General features: G+C 38.9%; 1 protein-coding gene across 2 annotated transcripts in view; it reads right to left on the bottom strand.

The window, feature by feature from the left end:
• LOC137237886 (tubulin beta-4B chain-like) overlaps nucleotides 1–23,006 on the bottom strand; it is a 383,187-nt gene that overhangs the window by 2,446 nt on the left and 357,735 nt on the right. For both annotated transcript variants that reach the window (XM_067762231.1, XM_067762232.1), the window contains 2 exons: nucleotides 19,471–19,735; nucleotides 94–416 (listed from right to left, as the gene is read on the bottom strand). In XM_067762231.1, the coding sequence (XP_067618332.1) occupies nucleotides 94–416; nucleotides 19,471–19,735 (588 nt within the window). The remainder of the gene's footprint in view (nucleotides 1–93; nucleotides 417–19,470; nucleotides 19,736–23,006) is intronic.

Here is a 23,006-nt window from a genome sequence, read left to right as displayed (position 1 = left end):
GCGCGATATCCGCTAATAAATCGACCCAGTCTAATTTACATACATACACTTTAGACAAACAGAATTAGCCGAAATTTGAACAAACTTTCATACCTGGTACTGTTGATATTCTGAAATCAAATCGTTCATATTCGATTCAGCTTCGGTGAATTCCATTTCATCCATGCCTTCACCCGTATACCAATGCAGGAACGCCTTACGCCGGAACATAGCTGTAAATTGCTCCGATATACGCTTGAAGATCTCTTGTATGGCTGTAGTATTGCCAATGAATGTAGCGGACATTTTAAGTCCACGTGGTGGTATATCACAAACCGCCACCTTAACGTTGTTTGGTATCCATTCAACAAAGTAGCTACTATTCTTGCTTTGTATGTTCAACATTTGGGTATCGACCTCTTTCATCGACATGGGACCTGTAAGAAGCAATTTGTAGAATACGTTAGTGCTAAGTGATTGAGGCATTTGTAAAAACAATTCTCAATCGCCGCTACTTCGATAAAATGATACTACGGCCAAAAGAAAATAAGTTTGAGCAATGAAAACTTGAGGATGTGAATGTGTATTTTTCCTATAATTAACTTTAGATGAAGGTTATATTTTTTGCTAGCATATGTATGTATTTTTATAACTTTTTCACTAGGTTAAAAATCGCGAAATAATCTCGAAAAGGTCCAGAAGGTATCCAAAACAGTCCTCAAAACAATTCCGACGTATAACCTTTCAAAAGGAGACACCAAAGCCTGTCTGGTTGATGTCCTCGTGAGGGCTTTTACTGTCTTGTGATGGGCATCATGGAGAAGTGCAATGCGATAGACTTGGATATGGACTCTTTCTATGAGAAACAAGAAAATATACATATACAGCTTTTGACTGCCTCCGCCATGACATCAAAATCGTGCTTGGCGACTTTAACCCAAAGGAACAAACGGAAGATTATTTGGTTCTACAGTCGGAAAATTCATGCCGCAAGATGTAACGTACCTTAACGATGGTTATATGTAGTACCAGCTTTAAAAGCATAAAAAGTGAAGCAAAGCTACTGGGCTATCCCTTGATCGAAGAACCCAAAGTCAAGTCGATGACTGCGTCATTAACGACAGCACACCTGCGTGCAATGTCTTAAGCCAAGTCTGCTTTCGAAAAGCTGCTGACCAAACAGGCAGCTGATGATTACTCCACTCAACATTCGCACTTCTTTCTTCATCCTGGCTACCTAATCGAGTAGAGAAAGCATACTTGCTGCCGAGATAGTCAACTGGTTCGAAAGAGGAATATACTAATAATATCGTACTGATAACGAAAAAAAAGACATGTGTATAAGGCTAGACTGCGGACGGGATCAACAACACGTGGTTTAAGGGAATGCTATCATGCCGATATGAGGAAAAAGGGATGTTAACTTAAGAAACGTGAGGTCAAACAGCGTGAACGTTTGGAGCTTTAGATTTTGGATGATAGGAATATTGCCCGAAAATGTTTCCGAAATATCCGGCGGATGGCCGAATGCTTCAATTCAGATTCCTGCTGGAATGATAATGGCAATCTGGTAACTGAGGCGCAGAGTGTTCTTAATTTGTAGAGAGAACACTCTGCTCATTGCTTTCTATCGATGCAGAGGACATATCGGGTCCTTTAATCCAAATGTCTGTAGTTCGCCACCCTACGATGACGAAGCGAATGTGGCATAATTCCGGCTAAAAAATATCATAGTGCCGGGAAATTACGGGCTAACCGCCGATATGTTCAAACGCAGAGTTGATTAACTTTGGCAAATTCACAAGAAAGACGTTCTGGCAAATTGCGCTAGTAACTGTTACATCTACTTTTGAGCAGATTTTCACTATACGCCAAGTCCTAAAGAGTACTCACTAAAAGATAATCGACATGGACTCTATTTTGGTTGACCTCAAAATAGCGCTTGATAGCACGAAAAGGAGTTGCTTGTATGCTGCTATGTCTGAAATCGAGTCCTCGGGTTTGCCAAATGACGTTGAGAAACACCAGCAGGTGCGTAAGGATCGGGAATGACCTCTCCGCCATTTGAAACCAAACGAGGTATAAGACAAGACGCAATTTCTTTAACCTAATGAAATATAATTGGTAGATCGAAGCCTCTATGGTACAATCTATTATATGCGTACTATTGCTGGGAAGAGTGTTTGTTCGGCAATCCAGCTAGGCTACTACAATACATGTAAAATAATTATGGAGTACTAAAGAAAGCAAAATTGCAAAGCAACTTTTCTTGACGTTCTTTTCAAGTTTTCATCAAAATACGTAACTGTATAAATATTTCGCACATCTACACCTTTTTCAGTTTTAGTGCAGAAAGTTGCAATTGAAGTGGAGAAAATTCAAATGAAGTGCAGATAATTACAACTGAAGTTCTGAACTACAAATAAAAATACTTAAATTCAATTTAAATTTTGTTCTTAGCTTCAATTGTAATTTTCTGAACTACAAATAAAAATTATGAAATTCAATTTAGATTTTCTTAGCTTCAATTGTAATCATTGTGAATTCATACAAATGGCGAATGTTTGATAAAAACGTTCACAATAGTAAACAGCCTCGATCACCTGTTCAATCGCTGTTCGATTACTTAAATCATTTGCTCAATAGGGTTTTTCAAACATTTTTGTAGACGACTGGTATATTGTATTATTTACGTATTTTAAAATTTTTGCATAACTGGCTGCTGAAATTTAATCTATTAACTAGATTTCAGAAATGTATACTAATATGTAGTCTGATTTTCTATGTACACATTTAAAAGAAAAGCTGATTTGAAACACAAATGTGCACTTCATGGCACTTCAATTTAATAACCGCGAGCAAAAAACAAACCTTTCTTCCATTCTCTGGCCATCCGCGACAGCCGTTCTCCCTGTCAGCTATTATTTGACAGGTAGGTATGGAAATGAAGGAATAGAAAGATTCTTCACTTATATGAATTCACAATGATTGTAATTTTCTGAACTGTAGATAGAAACTCTAAACTTGAATTGTATTTTTCTGAACATCAATAATTATTTGAACTTAAATTGGAAGTTCTGAGCTTCAGTTTTAATTTTCCGAACTTCAAATGTAATCTTCTGAACTGCAAATATAAACTCTGAATTTCAAATTTTAATTTTCCGAACTCCAATAGAAATTTTCTGAACTGCAAATAGAAATTCTAAACCTCAATTGTAATTTTCTGAACTGCAAATAAAAACTCTGAATCTTAGTTTTTATTTTCTGAACTTCAATTGTATTGTTTTGAACTTAAATTGGAAGTTCTGAACTTCAATTGTAATTTACTGAACTTCAATTGTAATTTTCTGAACTGCAAAAAGAAACTCTGAACCTCAATTGTAATTTTCTGAACTACAAATAGAAACTCTGAATTTAATTGTAATTTTCTGAACTGTAAATAGAAACTCTGAACTTTAATTCTGATTTTCCGAACTTCCCTTGTAATTTTTTGGACTTAAATTCGAAGTTCTGAACTTCAATTTTAATTTTCCGAACGTCAATTGTAATTTTATGAATTTTAATTGCAATTTTCTGAACTTCAAATTTTATTTTCCAAACATCAATTGAAATTTTCTGAATCTGAATTTGAAATTCTGAACTGCAATTGTAACTTTCTGAACTCAAACTGAAAATCGTGTAGTAAAAAATGTGAGTTGTTTGTATCATAACTACTCTGAGCCGATGCAAATTGGGTATAACTAAATAATGGCTAATCGCAAAACCGAGGTAAATGTCAAAGTAATGTCAACGTAAGCAAAATCGCATCCAAAAAGCAAAATATAAGAAGCAGAACAGAACAAGAAGAACAGTATAGTGTTTAATTCCACAAATGTAAAATGTCAATGCTGGCGGCCACCGTGGTGTGATGGTGGCGTGCTCCGCCTATCACACCGTATGCCCTGGGTTCGTACCCCGGGCAAAGCAACATCAAAATTTTAGAAATAAGGTTTTTCAATTAGAAGACAATTTTTCTAAACGGGGTCACCCCTCGGCAGTGTTTGGCAAGCGCTCCGGGTGTATTTCTGCCATGAAAAGCTCTCAGTGAAAGCTCATCTGCCTTGCAGATGCCGTTCGGAGTCGGCATAAAACATGTAGGTCCCGTCCGGCCAATTTGTAGGGAAAATCAAGAGGAGCACGACGCAAATTGGAAGAGAAGCTCGGCCTTAGATCTCTTCGGAGGTTATCGCGCCTTACATTTATTTTTATTGTTTTATAAAATGTTAAACTGTCACTAATGCCATACTTTCCGCTGCTTTTTCGCGTAATTTTACGCAGCAAAAAAAAAAAAAAAAACAAAAATACTCAAAATATAACAAAATTTCACAAACTTCTGCCGCTTCATTGCCTTTTCATTGCCTAGTAAGTACATATGTATGTACTTGGTGTTTATATTTTTAAGAAATTTTTTGCATTTCCTTTGGGGTCGCGTTTAATGTCTCGCACAGTGTGCGATTTGTCTAAGCTTTGACTTTAAGAGCTTGACAGCGTGTCTACATCATCCAACCCATAACTTCCCTCCTTTCATTGTGCTTACGCAGTAACTAAGCGTCTTAGCTCAGCTCATCCAAGTTAAGCTCAAATCAGCGAGTTTCAGTGTTCGAAAATTTTAGTAGCATGACTACATGAAAGTGTCGCTTTTTTTCGATGCAAATCCCTGAGGTCAACTAGAAATGCTTTTGTTTTTGGTTAAAGGTGAAGTGATGTGCAAGCTGTAATAAGCGCACAAACATACAATTTTTTTGATAATATTTAAATTAATTATTTAACCAAACATTTCAGCTATTCATTTTGAACTTTACGATCGTATTGTGTTAGGAGTTCTAACCATTGTGCAGGTGTTTAATAGTTCTAAACAAGGCCGTATTAACAGGTAGGCAGATAAGCAATGGTCTGAGGCTCCCGATTTTAGGGGGCCCCGAAAAATGAAAAAGACTTCTAAAATTTTCTTACAAACATAAAATTCTAGAGAGTGAAAGAAAAATATAATCAGAACTGAAAATAAATCTTACCCAAATTAATAAAACTCAATTGACCGCACTCAAAAAGGCGACGACCGACAAACTAGACAAGGTTCCTAAAAAGGACATTTCCGACTCATTTGACAAATTGTATGAGCGTGCAAAGAAGTGTATCGAAGTGACAGATCATACTGGTGAAAGTTTAGCGAATCAAAATTTTAAGTTTCTTACTGAAGACTGTGGTTTAGATATTCAAGATTGCAGAGGACAATAATATGACAACGCATTAAACATGCCCGGGAAGTATAAAGGTGTGCAAGCAAAAATATTGAGTTTGAATGAGAATGCGATCTATGTTCCCTGTTCCGCGAATTCCGCGAATTTAATTTGGTTGGAGAGCATGCTGTGAAGTGCTGTTTTTTTTGCAGTAGATTTTTCGCCAATATGCAGACGTTATATAATTTTTTTCCGCTTCCACCTATCGTTGAGGCGTATTAAAAAATAAAATAAACAATGAGAAAACTTTGAAGACATTGTCAACTACACGCTAGGAAACACATTCGAATGCGACGAATTCCGGTTAAGATTCATTTGATATCATATTAGAGGCTCTAGAAATCATTGCTCATGATGAATCACAAAACACTGATACTCGTTATGGAGCGACGTGTATCGCGAATAAAATGCAAAAATTCGAATTTGGTTTCATGTTGATTTTATGGAACTCTATTTTGACTGCTATGCATTCAGTGAGAAAGTCATTGCAAAGTGAAAAAGCAGATTTGCAAACGTGTGGTTTTTTGTACGGATCGTTAGAAGAGAGTTTAGGTTCATTCCATGAAAAGTTCATTGATTTCGAGGAAAAAACAAAACAATTATTACCTGGTGTAGGTTATACGGAAATCGTAAAAGGTACTAGTCGGAGAAAAAACCAAACTAATGACGGCGGCCACCGTGGTGTGATGGTTGCGTGCTCCGCCTATCACACCGTATGCCCTGGGTTCGCACCCCGGGCAAAGCAACATCAAAATTTTAGAAATAAGGTTTTTCAATTAGAAGACAATTTTTCTAAGCGGGGTCGCCCCTCGGCAGTGTTTGGCAAGCGCTCCGGGTGTATTTCTGCCATGAAAAGCTCTCAGTGAAAACTCATCTGCCTTGCAGATGACGTTCGGAGTCGGCATAAAACATGTAGGTCCCGTCCGGGCAATTTGTAGGGAAAATCAAGAGGAGCACGACGCAAATTGGAAGAGAAGCTCGGCCTTAGATCTCTTCGGAGGTTAACGCGCCTTACATTTATATATTTAATGACGGAAACCCTCCAGAAGTCCAGAAGTAGAATTTTCGCCTCGCGATGATTTTAGGACAAAAGGTTTCCTCAAAATCATCGACAATCTTCACTACATTTTTCATCAACTTTTCTCTAAGTAATGGAGACCTCCACGAAGCTATGAATAACTTAGTTCGTTTTTATTCTAGAGATTTGTAAGAATTTTTCATTGAAATGAAACAATTCCAAAGTTACGTGAACTCCAGATACACTGATGCACAAAAAACTCATAGTCATTTGTATAAGATTATAATGGAAGATCAATTAGCCGATGTATTTCCTAGCACAGAAATAGCTCTTCGTATTTTTTAAACATTAATGATCACAAATTGTTCTGCCGAACGATCTTTCCCGCACTTAAAACGAATCAAAGCTGCTGAAAGAGCTAAAACGCGACAAGAGAGACTCGAGATGTTAGGTATACTTTGCATTGAGTTAGATTTATTGAACAAAATCGATATTAATGATATAATTGATGAATTTGCCGAAAACAGATGTAGAAAACGACATGTTTAAAATGTAGATAGTAATTTTATTGATATTATTACATTGTGACAATAAAATTTTTATGAAAGATATTTTTGTATTTTTTAATCGAAAAAAGAAGGGAACGGACGTGAAAAAAGGGCCCGCAAATTGATGGTTGCATAGGGCCCCGTTGAGGGTTAATGCGGCCCTGGTTCCAAACCTGTAACAAGCGTTGGTGCGTGTTGTCCAAAATAATGAGAATACCACTTCAAAAATATCTTCGTCTAAATATCTTCATTACAGAATTAATCGATACAGGACATTTAGCACTTAATGCCCTGTTTACATCGTATAACTTACATCATTAAACTTACGACGTATTTGGTATTATTACAAAATCAGGGACCGGAATAACTATTGCATTTGGATACTCCAAGGGATCATGTACGACATGGTCCTTCCGTTCGCTAACTCTGCCTCCATAGACAGGTTCCGGCAAGAACACCTTCTGAGCCGAACCATCTTAATCCATTTGCACAAAATGGCCCACCCTAATCAGCCCATAGTAGCATTTATTAGCAAGAGTGATTTTAAGCTGCATTTCTAAGCTAACTTAACCAAGCTAAATAAACCAAGTCTGCCACATCATTGCTAGGACGCAAATGCGCTGACTCTTTACTTTATGTTGTCAGTAACTTCTATTTGTAATCTTCCACCATCTTTTCCATTTATTTTTCCTGTTTGGAATAAGTGAAACCTAGGGAGCCGGTATTCAGGCCGGTGAAGTAAATTTCGCAAGCATACTTCGGCTATGGCACGCTCGTATAAAATATTTTTTCAACTTAACTATGGTTAAGTTCAGTAGCCTGTAAAGTTTTTCTCGCTAAAGAAATCTCACGATAGGCGGTCACCTTGTCTAAAACCTCGTTCGGTTTTGAACGGCTCGGAGAGCTTTCAAATCTGTCAATCTATATCAGGTTATGGGTTGCTCATCGTCATTTTGCACAGCCATTGAATTTTTGCGGAGAAATTATAATGCTGACGAAAGATGATGTGTATGAAATATTATTTTCATGAAAATTTCCCAAGATTTGGGTTATAGTAAAAATGTGACCAAGTTCTGAAGCCGCATAAATAAGGTCTAATTTGTCTATCCACGGTGGACTTTAATCTTACGTACAATATGCGTGATAGCATCTTATATGATAGCGTGTTCCGCCCACCATACCGAAAGTGTTGTGTGTAGGTCTCGGGCAAACCAACATCAAAATTTTTCAATTAGGAAAAAGTTTTTCCAAGCAGGATCGCCCCTTGGCAGTGGCAGGAAAACATTCCTAGCATATTTGTGCTATGAGTGACTCACCTGCCATGCAGCTCGAAACAGCACTAAACGTGTAGGTCCCGTTCCGCCAGTTTGTAGGAAAGATTAAAAAGGAGCACGACCCAAGTTGAAAGAGAAGATTAATATACTCGGAGGTAAATCGCGCTGATTAGTATTTGATGCAATTTTCAGGATCTCCTCCTGGACGGCGTAAACAACACTTAGATTTCAATCATTAGGATGCGGTAGTCCGACCTTATTTTACATTAAAGTTGCTACATGCGCCTTACAAACTCCTCGCCACCGGAAATCCATCAGCGCCACTCACCTCGTCATACTAGTGGGAGAATGAGTTCATCACCTTCCCTGGGCGCTATTAGGTATTTTCAATAAAGACGAGGGAGAAGTTTTCTCTCCATAATCAAAATATTGTCTATGCCTTATTTGTTTTTTCAAAAGCTCACTCCGTGTGTGAAACCTTACTTCTGCGACCAACATTTTTGGTAAAATTGCTAGGGCGTTATTTCTGCGGGCAGCCACCGTGGTGTGAAGGGTTCAACTCCCAGACGAAGCAACATCAACAATTTAGAAACAAGTTTTTCAATTCGTAAAGTTTTTTTAGGCGGGGTCGCCTCTCGGAAGTGATTTGGCAAACACTTCGATTTGTTGTTGTAGCAGTGCTTCGCCACATTGAACAGGTGCAACCTCACACAAATTGTCATCAATATCCTTAAACGGAAGTCCAAAAAACTTGCAGTTTCAACAGGGATAGAGCAGAGTGAGAGGGGTGTTAGAGGCGATGATTTCATAAGACTTCTACCTGTTACAGCATCCATATCGAAGTTAAGCTGGAGTGACGCGCGTCTAGCTAGGAAGAGTACTTTCTTCTCCTGCGAGCCTTTAACTCGCAAACACCCCGAGTGTGTTTCTGCCATGAAAGGCTTCGCAGTGAAAACTCTGCTGCAGTTCGGGGTCAGCGTAAAACATGTAGGTCCCGTCGCGCCAATTTGTAGAAAACATTAAAAAGGAGCACGATGTAAATTTTAAGATAATCTCGGTATAAATTCTCTTCGTATGCATATCTGTCACAATCAATTAGGTCAAGTTTCGCCGTGGAGGCTGGACTTTTCAACTGTAAGGCCAAACACAGTGTTGAAGTCGCCAACCACTAACATTATATCATGGCAATAGCAGCATTCGTAGTGCGCTCTAGGTATACGTCTTCCACCCCATGGTGCTTCACCTCCATCATCCAGATGAACGAGATGTTAAATAAATACTGACAACGTGCGTGAACGACAAATACGGCACTGAACTTCCGGTGATTTCAGTGACTAACTACTCCGGTAAACACTAAATGATTTACTGACCTTATTTCCATATTTCGCCCATGGAATCTTTTAAATGACGGTGATATCAGATTTTGTTTTCACGAAAACATAAGCCACCCGGCCATCGCCACCCAATCCCATTGAGAGAACATACAATCCAAGTGCATGTTGTTGTAACGATAAGCACACTCCCCGGAGGCCTTGGGGAGTGTTGCCGATGTTGATGGTCCTTTGCCGGATGCAGATACGGTACGTTCCGGTAACAATCACCATAAAGCGACCATCTCGAGAACTATTTGGTATGACCACATGAAACCTTCTAGGCCATACTGCCCTCCCACCCCTAGATCCCTCAGGCGTTCGCCAGAGCCACGGCTATTAATGAAAAAGGATTCGCCACTGTAGATTAGGTTGGCAATTGGGTTTGAGAAGCTATATATTGCGCTGGCAACCTCTCGCGTAAGTCGCCTCTTACGACAGGCATACGTACCGCGGGTATATTCTAAGCCCCCTAACCCGCTGGGGGCAAGTGGATGCTCGCAATGCTTTAAACAATTGCATTGGTCTTCATCAAAAAAAAGTTTTCTCATTTCCTGAGGCTTTTGTTGTTGATTCGTGCGCACAACCAGCTCAGCGGCAAATCGTCTTACGATACACATTTGTATTGCAAGACGATTGAACAAAGTAAGAAGCCTGCTTGAAGCCGCACCTCAGCTAACTATTATATCGGAATGACCTCAGCAGTAGCTCACCACTAAATCGAAGTTCAGTTTGTTCTCTGAGTATGCTGTACTTGACAGTAATCGACCAAAAGTAGTGAGCTGCTTGAACCGCATGCAAAAAAAAAAAGGGAACACAAAGCTTTGCAACACCTCTAATTCAAACGGAAATCCATATTAGCAGGCATGTTAATTAATTTAGCAAATTCAATCATTTGTTTTCTAAGTTAAAACACACAATTTTGTCATATTAATCCGCTTTGAACCGGCGCCACAAAATATGCAACAATAAAAGGAACTAACAACGGAAAAATAAAATGACTTTGCACTCACGTGCGTAACACCTTTTTAACAGCACATTATTAATTATTTCATTTCCGCTTTCAATTTTCGGTTCTTTTATTCTTTGGATTAGTATATAAGTAATGCGGGGTGGTATGAGAAGAAGGAGACGCAACCGCTTGTTAGGCTTACTAAAGAATCGACCACGTTGGTGCAAACAAAAAAACACACATCAAATTACTTTCTTTTTAGTTACCAACGGTAATTCATTGTAAACACAAAACAAAAATAAAAAAAAAAAACAAGGTGAGGGCAAACCAATTTCAAATGTTGCCACGACGTAAAATGATGGCTTTCGGGGTGAGAGGACGAGAGCTGTAGCATGTTAAGTTCTACGCTACTAAACTGAATGCTTGTCGAAGTTGTGTGAGCTGCTAAGCTGCGTGGGTGTCCATGGTGTAAGTTTGTTAAAAATTCTCAAATTCATTAATCATTTTTAGTAGGCGCCCCTATAAGTAGGCTTTGCCTTTCTGGCTGCTTTGTTCGGCTTTCAACGTCGAAACGTGACTGTGGAATCAAACGCGCTTTTACGGCTATTATTTATATTCGAGTATTTAAGTATGTTTGTTGTTTGTTCACAGAAGAGTAAGTGTTAAACTGAATGACAAAGTGGCGAAGTTTTCATTTGCCCTATTATTATTAGATTGCCTACTTTTAGGCTGGCATTAGAAAAATACATAAAATACACAGAAAAAAAAAGATAAAAAAAAAAAATTAACGAGCTGTTTATATGTTGTTGTTAAAAAACTATTATTCTTATTTGGTATAAAATTTATTTTTCTTCGCAAAATTTATTTTGTTTTTATGGCTCTTTGTACGAATTAATCTTTGCAACCATTTTAAGTAGCACTTCATATCTGCGACAGCAAAAAGCGCCAAAGAGTTAAAAAGTCACAGGCTGGAGGATAAGCAATGAGCTGACGTAATGCTCTATGTAATTTTTGTTTGTTTGCTTGTTCGATAGGCTACTGCAGATTAGACATCTTCGCAAAGAAACGAAATGAAGTGGGAAGTGAAAAAAATGATGATGTTGAAGAAGAGGTATAACTGTTTTCGAATAAGTTGTCTAAGCACTTAAATCTGTACCCATATAAGCTGCGAAATATGAGCTTTGTTACTCTCCAGCACCTGACTGTGCAACCTGACCAACATAGTGGAGGCCGCATACTCTTGAAGAGGTTGGTTCGTATGAGTGAATCATGAAAGAAGCATGATTTTAAGAAATGATCATCGGTTCGGGTTAGAAAAGGCCGAAATTTTATTATTATTATTATTATAAACCCAACGGATGGTTCCTCAATATAATCTTGATTCGGTATTCGGAGTATAATCAAGTTAGACGCAAGCCAAGTGCAATTACTTTACGAACTCATACGCGCGGTAGAAAGACCACTTCACACAGGTGAATGTTACACTTAAGAAGCCATATAAGATTAGAGGGGAACACAGAAACAATAGCAATGGTCAGAACCCTCCAAAACAGCCACACTTGCGGAAGGAACCAAAAGATGCCATGGAGGGCGACCAGGGTAGTCCTCATTTTAATGCCCAAAAAAGAAGGCCATTAAGGATTTCATGCTTATAAGCCTTTCGCCGTTTGTTTTGAAACCTTGTGCAAAAGTACCCATGTTGTAGAAGAGTGGATCTTTTCTGGCTGTTCACAGCCCAACATACCTATCTCAGAAGCGGGCTGCATGAAATAGTCAATTAAGATGGCGTGGTCCCTTTAGACCAAACAGTTTAGCTACCAAAATTGATTGAATCATTAAAAGATGACCGCTGTGCTCTTGAATTTGAAGATTCTATTAGTAACTGTATACGGTTAGTTTTGCGACCGTGTCTTGATACATAGCATATAGAGCATAGTATGGGGACTTCGCGGGTCTATGTCCCGGAGGAAGCTGAGTAATTTGCCGAAGACAGTTAAACCCGGCATTAGCCCCTCAAAGACAAAATTAGTACTCTTCACCACTGAGACGAAAATTACAACCAACATATTTACATTTTCTTAACTGTCAATGATGATGCCAAATACCTGAGAGTAGACACCTGAGCTGAAGTGGGGCTAAACACAGAACATAGTATGAAACGAGCTATGTCCACCTACAAGAGAGGCCAGAGTACATAGCATGGCTGTACAAGGCTGTTATTCAACAGAACCTTATATTTGTAACACTGGTTTGTTGGAAGGGGATCGAGCAAAACAGGGTAGTTTACGCGATCTTCCTGTGGAATGATCACAAGGGCGATAAATACATGACCTTTAGGGGCTTCATACATGATATCCAATGTTCTACCAATCGGTATTTTTTGTCAAGAAAACGGCATCTCAAGATGATCTTAGCTGCGGCGTCTGGAAGGAACGTACATACGGCTGCAGTATCCAGTTCAATGAAGATGACTTCTATTTCATAACAAAAACGGACTATAGAAGTATTCAAGACTCATAATAGTATCCTCTTCCAACGAGAAAAAATTGGAAAGATTGGAAGCTCACTCAGAGATTCGACATCTCAGTTTTCAGGGACGCATTAAAAATGGCTTGTAGAGTGAGGATGAGAGTATTCGCAAAACATCTGGTTACATCCAAATCTATTATTTTCAAGACGCAGTGATTGTTATTACATTCAAGTTCTTAGCTATCCAATAGACATTACCGAGTACAAATAGCACGGGTTATTGGATAAACATTTTTTCCGATAGCCAGGCAGCTTTTCGTTCTCTTCGGTCAGAGACAATAACATGAAGTCTTCTTCTTCTTGTGGCGATAAGCAGGGAGGTGAGGAACTATTGGTAGCCAGAGCCTCAATTGAAAAGACCACAGGTAGATGACGCCTACAATGGGGTTGGAGACGTTGTGAATTGCTCTGGAAAACATTGATCCATGCATTTGGCGAGTCTACATAGCATGTCCTTTATTTGGGTACCGCAGCATCATAACATGTAGGGTAACAAGATGGTTGATGACTTGGCATGAAGTGAATCGCATCTTGATGTTGGAGGAGCTTGCGCTCCTCTGACTTATCACGCTTCACATATCCTAGCGCTACATCGGCGAGACTAACTTAGTTGGGAATGTTTCAAATTCTTCAAAGTTTGGTAAATTTTGTAGGAACATGTGTCCATCAAACAACGAAAAACGATCTTAAGCAGCTCTTGGGTTGATAGATACTCACCGGGCGCAAGAGGTTCATGCCGCACGGATGGGGATGGAACACGATAACTTAGGTCACTGCTACAATTATGGAAAGGCGGAGGAAAAGGTACATCTCCTACTGTAGGGGATGAATCTGCAACCCCCCAAAATTGAGGGACATAAGGTTTAAGGGGTTTCTCAAATATATAAACTCAACGTATAGCGTGAATTTTGTTATATTTTAGATCCAGGAACCAACTTTCTCATTAATGTGGGTTGTAGTACTGACCGAGATAATTCTAGATATAGGGTAAAAAAAGACGACTTAGTAATATAAGCAGCACAGCCCTTTCCACTAAAATGCAATGAGATCCCTAAAGGCGAGCTTGAGAGGTTGCATGCATAGACCGCCAAAATTGGTAGTTAAAATTTCGATTTGAAAGAAATTTAGAACAGTAATAGGATTATTACACCTTAGGCCTTGTTCACCTACCTTCCTGAAGAAGCAATCACAGTAACGGGTTTTTAGAGTAAACTTCAGCTATGTGGAAATACTCTTCTCAATACTAAATAAAGAGGTGTATGATGTGACCAAAGCTCTGTCACTGGCGACGGAAAATATGTTCCACAAATCTGCTATGAAAGAAATATGAATGCAAAAATCCCTTCTTAAAAATAACAAAGTAAAGAGAAACGACAGATATCGATCAACAGAATACAGGCGTAGCTCCTTGATTGAAACTTAAGTGTACTCGCATAAACCGTGAAAAAAGCAATCCCAATACCGTCAAATCAGGCGTATTACGCCAAATTGGCAGTATAATAAAAAAAGATACCGATGTATAAATCGGTTAGGTGGAACTGGCCAGTCAGTTAACGCCTCACATAGACTGAATGTGTCCATAGTTTTAATAGAATTTGTTTGGCAACCATACGCAAGAGCCCCAATCAGGTGCCAGAACTTATATTAGAGAATAACTATCTTCTTGGCAAATACTAGAAGTTTTCTAGAACCCAGCTTATTTCCTGCTCCGAGACCTGGTAACTCTGCCGCCCCTCATAACTTGATCATTGACTTTGCGAGCGCTGGACACGAACACAGCGCATGCTCAACTGTTCCTACGGCTCACACTTCCTCCATCTGCTGTTACTGATGAGGCATTACTTATAAGCATGTGACGCCAAAAGGCAGTGTCCAGTTAGTATACCCACCGTGAGCCTTAAGTCTTCTCACTTCGGAGTTATGAGCCACTTTGTAAGCCTTATATCGTAGAATTTGCACATAGTCTTAAACAATTTGCAGCCCCGTGCTTCTGTCTACGCCTATCCTGCTGGACGGATCATATGCAACTCCTGTCTCCCTTTGATTTCTGCAAGTGCTGCACCCTACTTTGCTATCTCATCGGTCTTTTCGTTTCTTTATATCCCTTTATGATCGGGAGTTCAGTAAAGATGTATGGTCCGGCCTGAACGAGGTTTTTCCAATTAAGAATCATCGGTATACACGTGTATAGTATGTTATGACATCTTTGCACCCTCAACTGTAGTCTCCAGATCTCTTTCTACTATACTACTAGGACCATACTGCTAGGGCCTTACGGCCTGAACTCAAGCTACCCCGAGGCCTTAAGCCTTGTTGCTACATACGCCATCTAGTTTCTTGGTATAGGTTTGTGCGTATATTAATATAAATTTCTTCATGTATGATACGGGTTCATGGTACCTCTAAAGGGCAGATGGGATGTTCCTTAGAGCATTCGCAAGAAGTGTTGTTGAAGATATATATATGGCCTTCAACGTTGGCTTAGTTGCTGGTATCGGAAGAAGTTTAATCATGAGCCATACGAGATTTATGCATTTGAGATGATAGTACAGAATGAAAGGCTTCGATATCTATTATGAAAGCTAAAGAAAACACTGCGACCCAGAAGGTATTACTACTGCCGCCCGTATTTGGATGCAGAGGAAGGGGAAACCTCAACCTCGGTGGAGATGTTTAGGAAAGACTTATCCTCCCTTGCTACTTCCAAATAACCCCAGCTGCAGCTAAATGTATAGTATCACATCCTATGAACTTTTAGAAGTTTCACTTCCTATTAAAAGAAAAACATAAACCAATTGAGTAACATTCAAGGTGCAAGAAAAATTGTATAAAGCAAAAGTCACAAAAGATCAAAACATTGACAAATTACCCAGCTAACTGCGCTAATCAGCAGTTGGCAGGCTTGCAAACAACTAAAGATATCGCAGTAATTTAGGAGAAGCAATAAACATTTGGTGTGTGCAACAGGCGTTTTCTTGATAATGAAGATGATTTTTCTTTGTAAAAATTACTGACATTTGTATTGGCAAACCAAAAAAAAAGGGTGATAAAAAATGAGGGTGGAAAATGAAACAAACAAACACAGAACCTCTATTTCATGCTAATTACATGACAACAAGTTGTAGGCGAACGCTTGACGCGTCTTTGGTTAATTGGTGAGCCACATTCACCCCAAAGGTATTACATTGGGAAATGTTTAGCGTTGAGCAGCGTAAAGCAATTGCCAGGCACAAAATGCTAATTAATCATTTGGAATGAATTGCATAAATACGCGTGGCATTAAAACGTCGCTTCAACAAACAGCGTGACACGTTGATAAGCTGATGTCAGTTCTGAAGGATTTGCAACGCCACATAAAAGAAAGATCTGCATGGGAATTGTGGGTAACATGATAAGGCCTTTTTTCTAATAAACAAACGAAAAATGCAGAAATTAATCATGGCCTGGACATTAGTCACTAGACTCAATGAGACACAAACTTGGGCGTTTCAGGTTCATACTTCCATAGGCACCGTGTCTAAGCAGATATTGAAGAAATGAACTCTTGCCACTGTCTTGAAGGTATTTTCGGTAAAGCGTACGATAAATAATTTCAGTGGAGGCTGAGCTCAGAGCTTCACCGAGGTCATAAGGAAGCGGAGTCTGAATAGCCAAAAGCAGTTTCTGACGAGATGGCTGTATTTAAAAAATATAAATGTAAGGCGCGATTTTAGGCCGAGCTTCCCTTCCAATTTGTGTCGTGCTCCTTTTAAAATTTCCTACAAATTGGCGGAACAGGACCTACTTATTCTATGCCGACTCCGAACGGCATCTGCAAGATAGATGAGTTTTCACTGAGAGCTTTTCATGACAGAAATATACTCGGAGTGCTTGCCAACAACTGCCGAGGTGCGACCCCGCTTAGAAAAATTGTCTTCTAAATGAAAAAATTTTTTTTCTAAAATTTTGATGTTGTTCTTCCCGTGTCGTGAACCCCGGATCTTCGATGTGGATAGCGGAGCACGCTACAATCACACCACGGCGGTGACAAGGCAAGTGGATGCCACTATAAATCTTCAATTAATATCCAGGATAGAGTCCAGTAAGATGACAACTGTAAAAACGTTTCCAAACATATTGATACAGACAGTACGACAGCCGATGACAGTATCCTACTATTCTACTAGACAAGTGAACCCAGTTATAGAAAGTAAATACCCTATAACAGGATAAACTCTTACCTATCCAGAATCAACCTCGACATACATATTGTATATCCTGTTGTAATGTGTCCCCACATGACACCAACCATCCCTACAATTGCAATGTGGAACCAACGCTTCTAATGTGTTGCAGCCCCCTTAAAACCGCAAGTTTCCTTGGACTCTCGTTAGAGGATATTGATGACGATTTGTGTGTGGTCGCGCCTATTGGATGGGGCGAAGCATTGCTACAACAACAACAACAAGGGTTAGAGCTCTTTAAAATCACTGGTGGGCTAAAACTGTAAAAATCTCTCCTTCTTTAGAAGACATTAGCTCCATGTGACTAAGGGATAGCCCGGTCAGGTGGTAAAACAAAATAAATACTTGTAACGATTTAACTCCGAGAAGATTTAGACCGAGTTTTTCATCCAATTTACATCACGCTCCTTTAAATATTTCTATAAATTGGCGGAACGGGGCCTACATGTTTTATGTCGACTCCAAATGGCATCTGCAAGACAGATGAATTTTCACTGAGAAGCTTCTAATAGCAGAAATACACCCCGGGTGTTGCCAAATCACTTTCGAAGGACGACTCTGATTAGACTGTTTTTTATCTTGGGATTTTTGATGTTACTTTTTCTGGGAGTTGAGTCCAGGCCTCGGTAAAGAGATGTGCTTTTTTAATAGCGACAGGAAACAACGAAGCAGTTGCCATAAATAGGAGGGGCATGGACGCACTCCGGCATCCGAACGGAGGCCCAGGAAAAAGGGAACAGAAAAGGGCAACAAAAACTACACTGAGCTCGTAGGAGTTCACCGAGATGGAAGGGGAACGGATAGTAGCATGGTCCCATGGCTTAAGTTCTAAAGAGTGTGGTATCAAGTCTTAACTACCCGGTTAATGAACAAGCATAAGCCAAAGTGGATATGGTGGCCAAAGTCCGAATGTTCAAAAGATATCGCAATACGGACAGAATTATTATCAGTTCTAACCTCCTCCCGACAGATATTTATGTTTTTCTCTGCCAGCTCCAAAGCTTCCATTCACACGAGAAATGACTAAACCGGAGAACTAATATTGAGCGGGGGTCTTGGGAAATACTTCAGGAATCTATAAATCTTGAATGATGATTTAAGGCTGAGCTTAACAGTGGTGCAGAAGAGGGTGGGGGAGTTGGGTTGGTTTGTTAATATGCAAGGTCAAAGCTGAATCAATAAATGAAAAACAACTATTATAAAAAAATGTATGAGGCTCTAATCCTTCGCCCTATATCCATCCACAAGCTCCATAGGCATAAAATTCTTTAGTTCTTTAAAGCTATCGAAAACAAGATGTTCCCAAAAATTGATTTTGCTTCAACTGTGTGCTGGAAAGTCACATGGTAGGTACTCAACCGTTTTCTCCGCTACGGTAAGATGCAACTGCGAGAAACGTTTGGTTGCAGCCCCATTCTTGCCGCGTGAGACCTAACATATCATGTGAGTACCGTCACTTTTATGGACATATCATCTCAATTCACTTTTAGAACTGGTTTTTCGTTATATGATGACCACATTCCCTTTGAAACTACTCACTTATGTATACCGAAAGTTGTAGAGATGTGAAAATGGTGCTACACCAGCCTTTTATGATATGTCTGTACAAACTGAAAGAATGATTGTCATCTTCCAGTGATAAACGTTTGCCACATTCCTCAATTGTGGTAATTTATGCCCAACGAAGGTGAGATAACTGTAAGCGACAACTCTAGGCGCGAATGGTTACTTGTTAATTTGACATGGCGAGCTGTATGAGTTTCGAAATCCGCTGATTCCGGGCTCTTAAAATGATATGCTTCAAGCCAGCTGATAAAGCGCTCTAGTTTTTACAGTGAAGTGAGATCTATGAGGCTTTAAGCCAAATTCATTGATGTTTAACACGATTCTTGTTTAACTGTCTACGGTTTGCCAGTACCTCGGCATAGGCTTCCTCCGATTTCCGAAGTACTTATGCACGTTCGATATCAGTGTTATTTTCAAAGTAAAGCTGACGTTTCCGTTATTCCCAGTTATAATATAACGGATCTTATTGATACCCAAAAGGGCAGGAGAGTCGAAAACAGGTGATAAGTTGGAGGGGTCAAGAGAAATAGAAGAAAAGGGCGTAAGAATTCTTCGCCTAAAGTTGGTAAGTAAGTAAGTAAAGCAAAGAAAGATGTTGAAGAATGAGAGGAAATCAGTGGGAGAAGGGGTGGAGATATTTTCTCAAAATAATAGTGGGCCAATGATCGGCAACAATACCCGCTAGGTCTTCTAGATATAAAATATGTATCCATGTATATAATTTTGTTAGCTTACCTCTAAAGATACACGCCACTGTCAAATAACGTCCATGACGCGGATCGCATGCTGTCATCATATTTCGAGCATCAAACATTTGTTGCGTCAACTCCGACACGGTGAGAGCACGATATTGTTGTGAACCTTTGGCGGTGAGTGGAGCAAAACCAGGCATAAAGAAGTGCAAACGTGGGAACGGTACCATGTTTACAGCCAATTTACGTAAATCGGCATTAAGTTGACCGGGGAAACGTAAACAAGTTGTTACACCGGACATTGTGACCTGTTTTGAAAGCAATTTTTGATAAAGAAAAAACAAATAAAATAATAATGTTAATAGTAGAATGCATACAAGGTATTTCAGCAATTAGGTGGTTTGCAAGCGTTATTAGGCCAAGGTTGCGTATACGACATGGTGGGAAAGGTAGTGGAGCGACAGAGTTCGAAAGCTCAATAAAGATAACAAAGAAGGACAAAGGGAAGATTTTTTTCATGAAATAATAAGCTTTAAACTGAGAACCTTTAATAGACAAGCTATTTATATAAATTCTGAGGTGTGTTCTTGTAAATATCGGAAACCTAGTGCATGTCGGATATCAAATAAATTTTCTAAATATTACGTATACGCCATGTATGATGTCAACAAAACTTGCTAAAATATTTGTCAACATACAGGTTAGCAATGTCCAAATATTCTCAAACAACGCTTCAACTCAAGCCAATAAGAGAATTTTTAATAAATTTGCATAAAAACGTGGGAAAATAAAAACGACACAAATAGAATTTCGCGGATTCACATTAAGCGTCGCTCTCACAAAGCGCTCACAATTTGAATTGAATGAAAATTTAATAATAACTAAATAAATTTGGTGACATGAAAAGAATACAGCATACATACATACATACATATCTATGTGTTTACGTTAATATTTTAATTAAAAAATGCATTTATTTCACTTAAGGGCGCGTGGAAAATTTATAACGACGATTTTTCAGTGACAACATTTACCTTGTTTCTAAATAGAACGTAAATTGAACGATTACTTTGGGAAAAGTCTGAAAATGGTTAACAATTATTTTTAATCTCAGAACTGTTTTTCTATATTTGTACTAGAGTACTCAGGGGACTATGTTCCGCCCGAAAATTTGTTTTCCTACATTTGAAAAGAGAGCTCTGCTTCCCCGCTTTCCCATTATCTTCTTCCTTATTCTATATTTTTATACTCAGTTGAGCAGAGCTCACAGAGTATATTAAGTTTGATTGGATAACGGTTGGTTGTACATATATAAAGGAATCGAGATAGATGTAGACTTCCATATATAAAAATAATCAGGATCGAAAAAAATTTGATTGAGCCATGTCCGTCCGTCCGTCCGACCGTTAACACGATAACTTGAGCACTCATCTCAGATCGCTATTTAAAATGAACAATATCGGACTATAACCACGCCCACTTTTTCGATATCGAAAATTTCGAAAAACCGAAAAAGTGCGATAATTCATTACAAAAGACAGATAAAGCGACGAAACTTGGTAGATGAGTTGAAATTATGACGCAGAATAGAAAATTAGTAAAATTTTGGACAATGGGCGTGGCACCGCCCACTTTTAAAAGAAGGTAATTTAAAATTTTTGCAAGCTGTACTTTGGCAGTCGTTGAAGATATCATGATGAAATTTGGCAGGGGCGTTACTCTTATTACTATATGTACGTTTCATAAAAATTAGCAAAATCGGAGATGGACCAAGCCCACTTTAAAAAAAATTTTTTTTAAAGTAAAATTTTAACAAAAAATTTAATATCTTTACAGTATATAAGTAAATTATGTCAACATTCAACTCCAGTAATGATGTGGTGCAACAAAATACAAAAATAAAAGAAAATTTCAAAATGGGCGTGGCTCCGCCCTTTTTCATTTTATTTGTCTAGGATACTTTTAACGCCATAAGTCGAACAAAAATTAACCAATCCTTTTGAAATTTGGTAGGGGCATAGATTTTATTACTTTCACTGTTTTCTGTGAAAATGGGCGGAATCGGTTGATGCCACGCCCAGTTTTTATACACAGTCGTCCGTCTGTCCTTCCGCATGGCCGTTAATACGATAACTTGAGCAAAAATCGACATATCTTTAATGAACTTAGTTCACGTGCTTACTTGAACTCACTTTATCTTGGTATGAAAAATGAACGAAATCCGACTATGACCACGCCCACTTTTTCGATATCGAAAATTATGAAAAATGAAAAAAAATGCAATAATTCTATACCAAATACGAAAAAAGGGATGAAACATGGTAAGGTAATTGGACTGTTTTATTGACGCGAAATATAACTTTAGAAAAAACTTTATAAAATGGGTGTGACACCTACCATATTAAGTAGAAGAAAATGAAAAGTTCTGCAGGGTGAAATAAAAACCCTTAAAATCTTGGCAGGTATTACATATATAAATAAATTAGTGGTATCCAACAGATGATGTTCTGGGTCACCCTGGTCCACATTTTGGTCGATATCTGGAAAACGCCTTCACATATACAACTACCACCACTCCCTTTTAAAACTCTCATTAATACCTTTAATTTGATACCCATATCGTACAAACTCATTCTAGAGTCACCTCTGGTCCACCTTTATGGCGATATCTCGAAAAGGCGTCCACCTATAGAAGTAAGCCCCACGCCCTTTTAAAATACTCATTAACACCTTTCATTTGATACTCATATCGTACAAACATATTCTAAAGTCACCCCTGGTCCACCTTTATGGCGATATCTCGAAAAGGCGGAAACCTATAGAACGAAGGCCCACTCCCTTTTAGAAATACTCATTAACGCCTTTCATTTGATACCCATATCGTACAAACAAAGTCTAGTGTCACCCCTGCTCCACCTTTATTGCGATACCTCGAAAAGGCGTCCACCTATAGAACTAAGGCCCACTCTCTTTTAAAATACTCATTAACTCCTTTCGTTTGATACCCAAATTGCACAAACGAATTCTAGAGACACCCCTGGCCCACCTTTATGGCGATATCTCGAAACGGCGTCCACCTATGGAACTAAGGATTACTCCCTTTTAAAAAACTCATTAACACCTTTCTTTTGATACCCATATTGTACAAACAAATTCTAGGGTCACCCCTGCTCCACCTTTATGGCGATATCTCGAAACGGCGTCCACCTATGGAACTAAGGATTACTCCCTTTTAAAATACTCATTAACACCTTTCTTTTGATACCCATATCGTACAAACACATTCTAGAGTCATCCCTGGTCCACTTTTATGGCGAACCACCTATAGAACTAAGGCCCACTCCCTTTTAAAATACTCATTAACATCATTCGTTTGATGCCCATATTGTACAAACAAATTCTAGGGTCACCCCTGGTCCACCTTTATAGCGATATCTCGAAACGGCGTCCACCTATGGAACTAAGGATTACTCCCTTTTAAAATACTCATTAACACCTTTCATTTGATACCTATATTGTACAAACGCATTTTAGAGTCAACCCTGATCCACCTTTATGGCTATATCCCTAAATGACGTC

Source organism: Eurosta solidaginis, chromosome 1 (assembly GCF_040869045.1).
Source record: "Eurosta solidaginis isolate ZX-2024a chromosome 1, ASM4086904v1, whole genome shotgun sequence".
NCBI lineage: Eukaryota > Metazoa > Arthropoda > Insecta > Diptera > Tephritidae > Eurosta > Eurosta solidaginis.
Note: the sequence above shows the minus strand (reverse complement) of the source record. Positions and strands in the feature narration are given on the sequence as shown.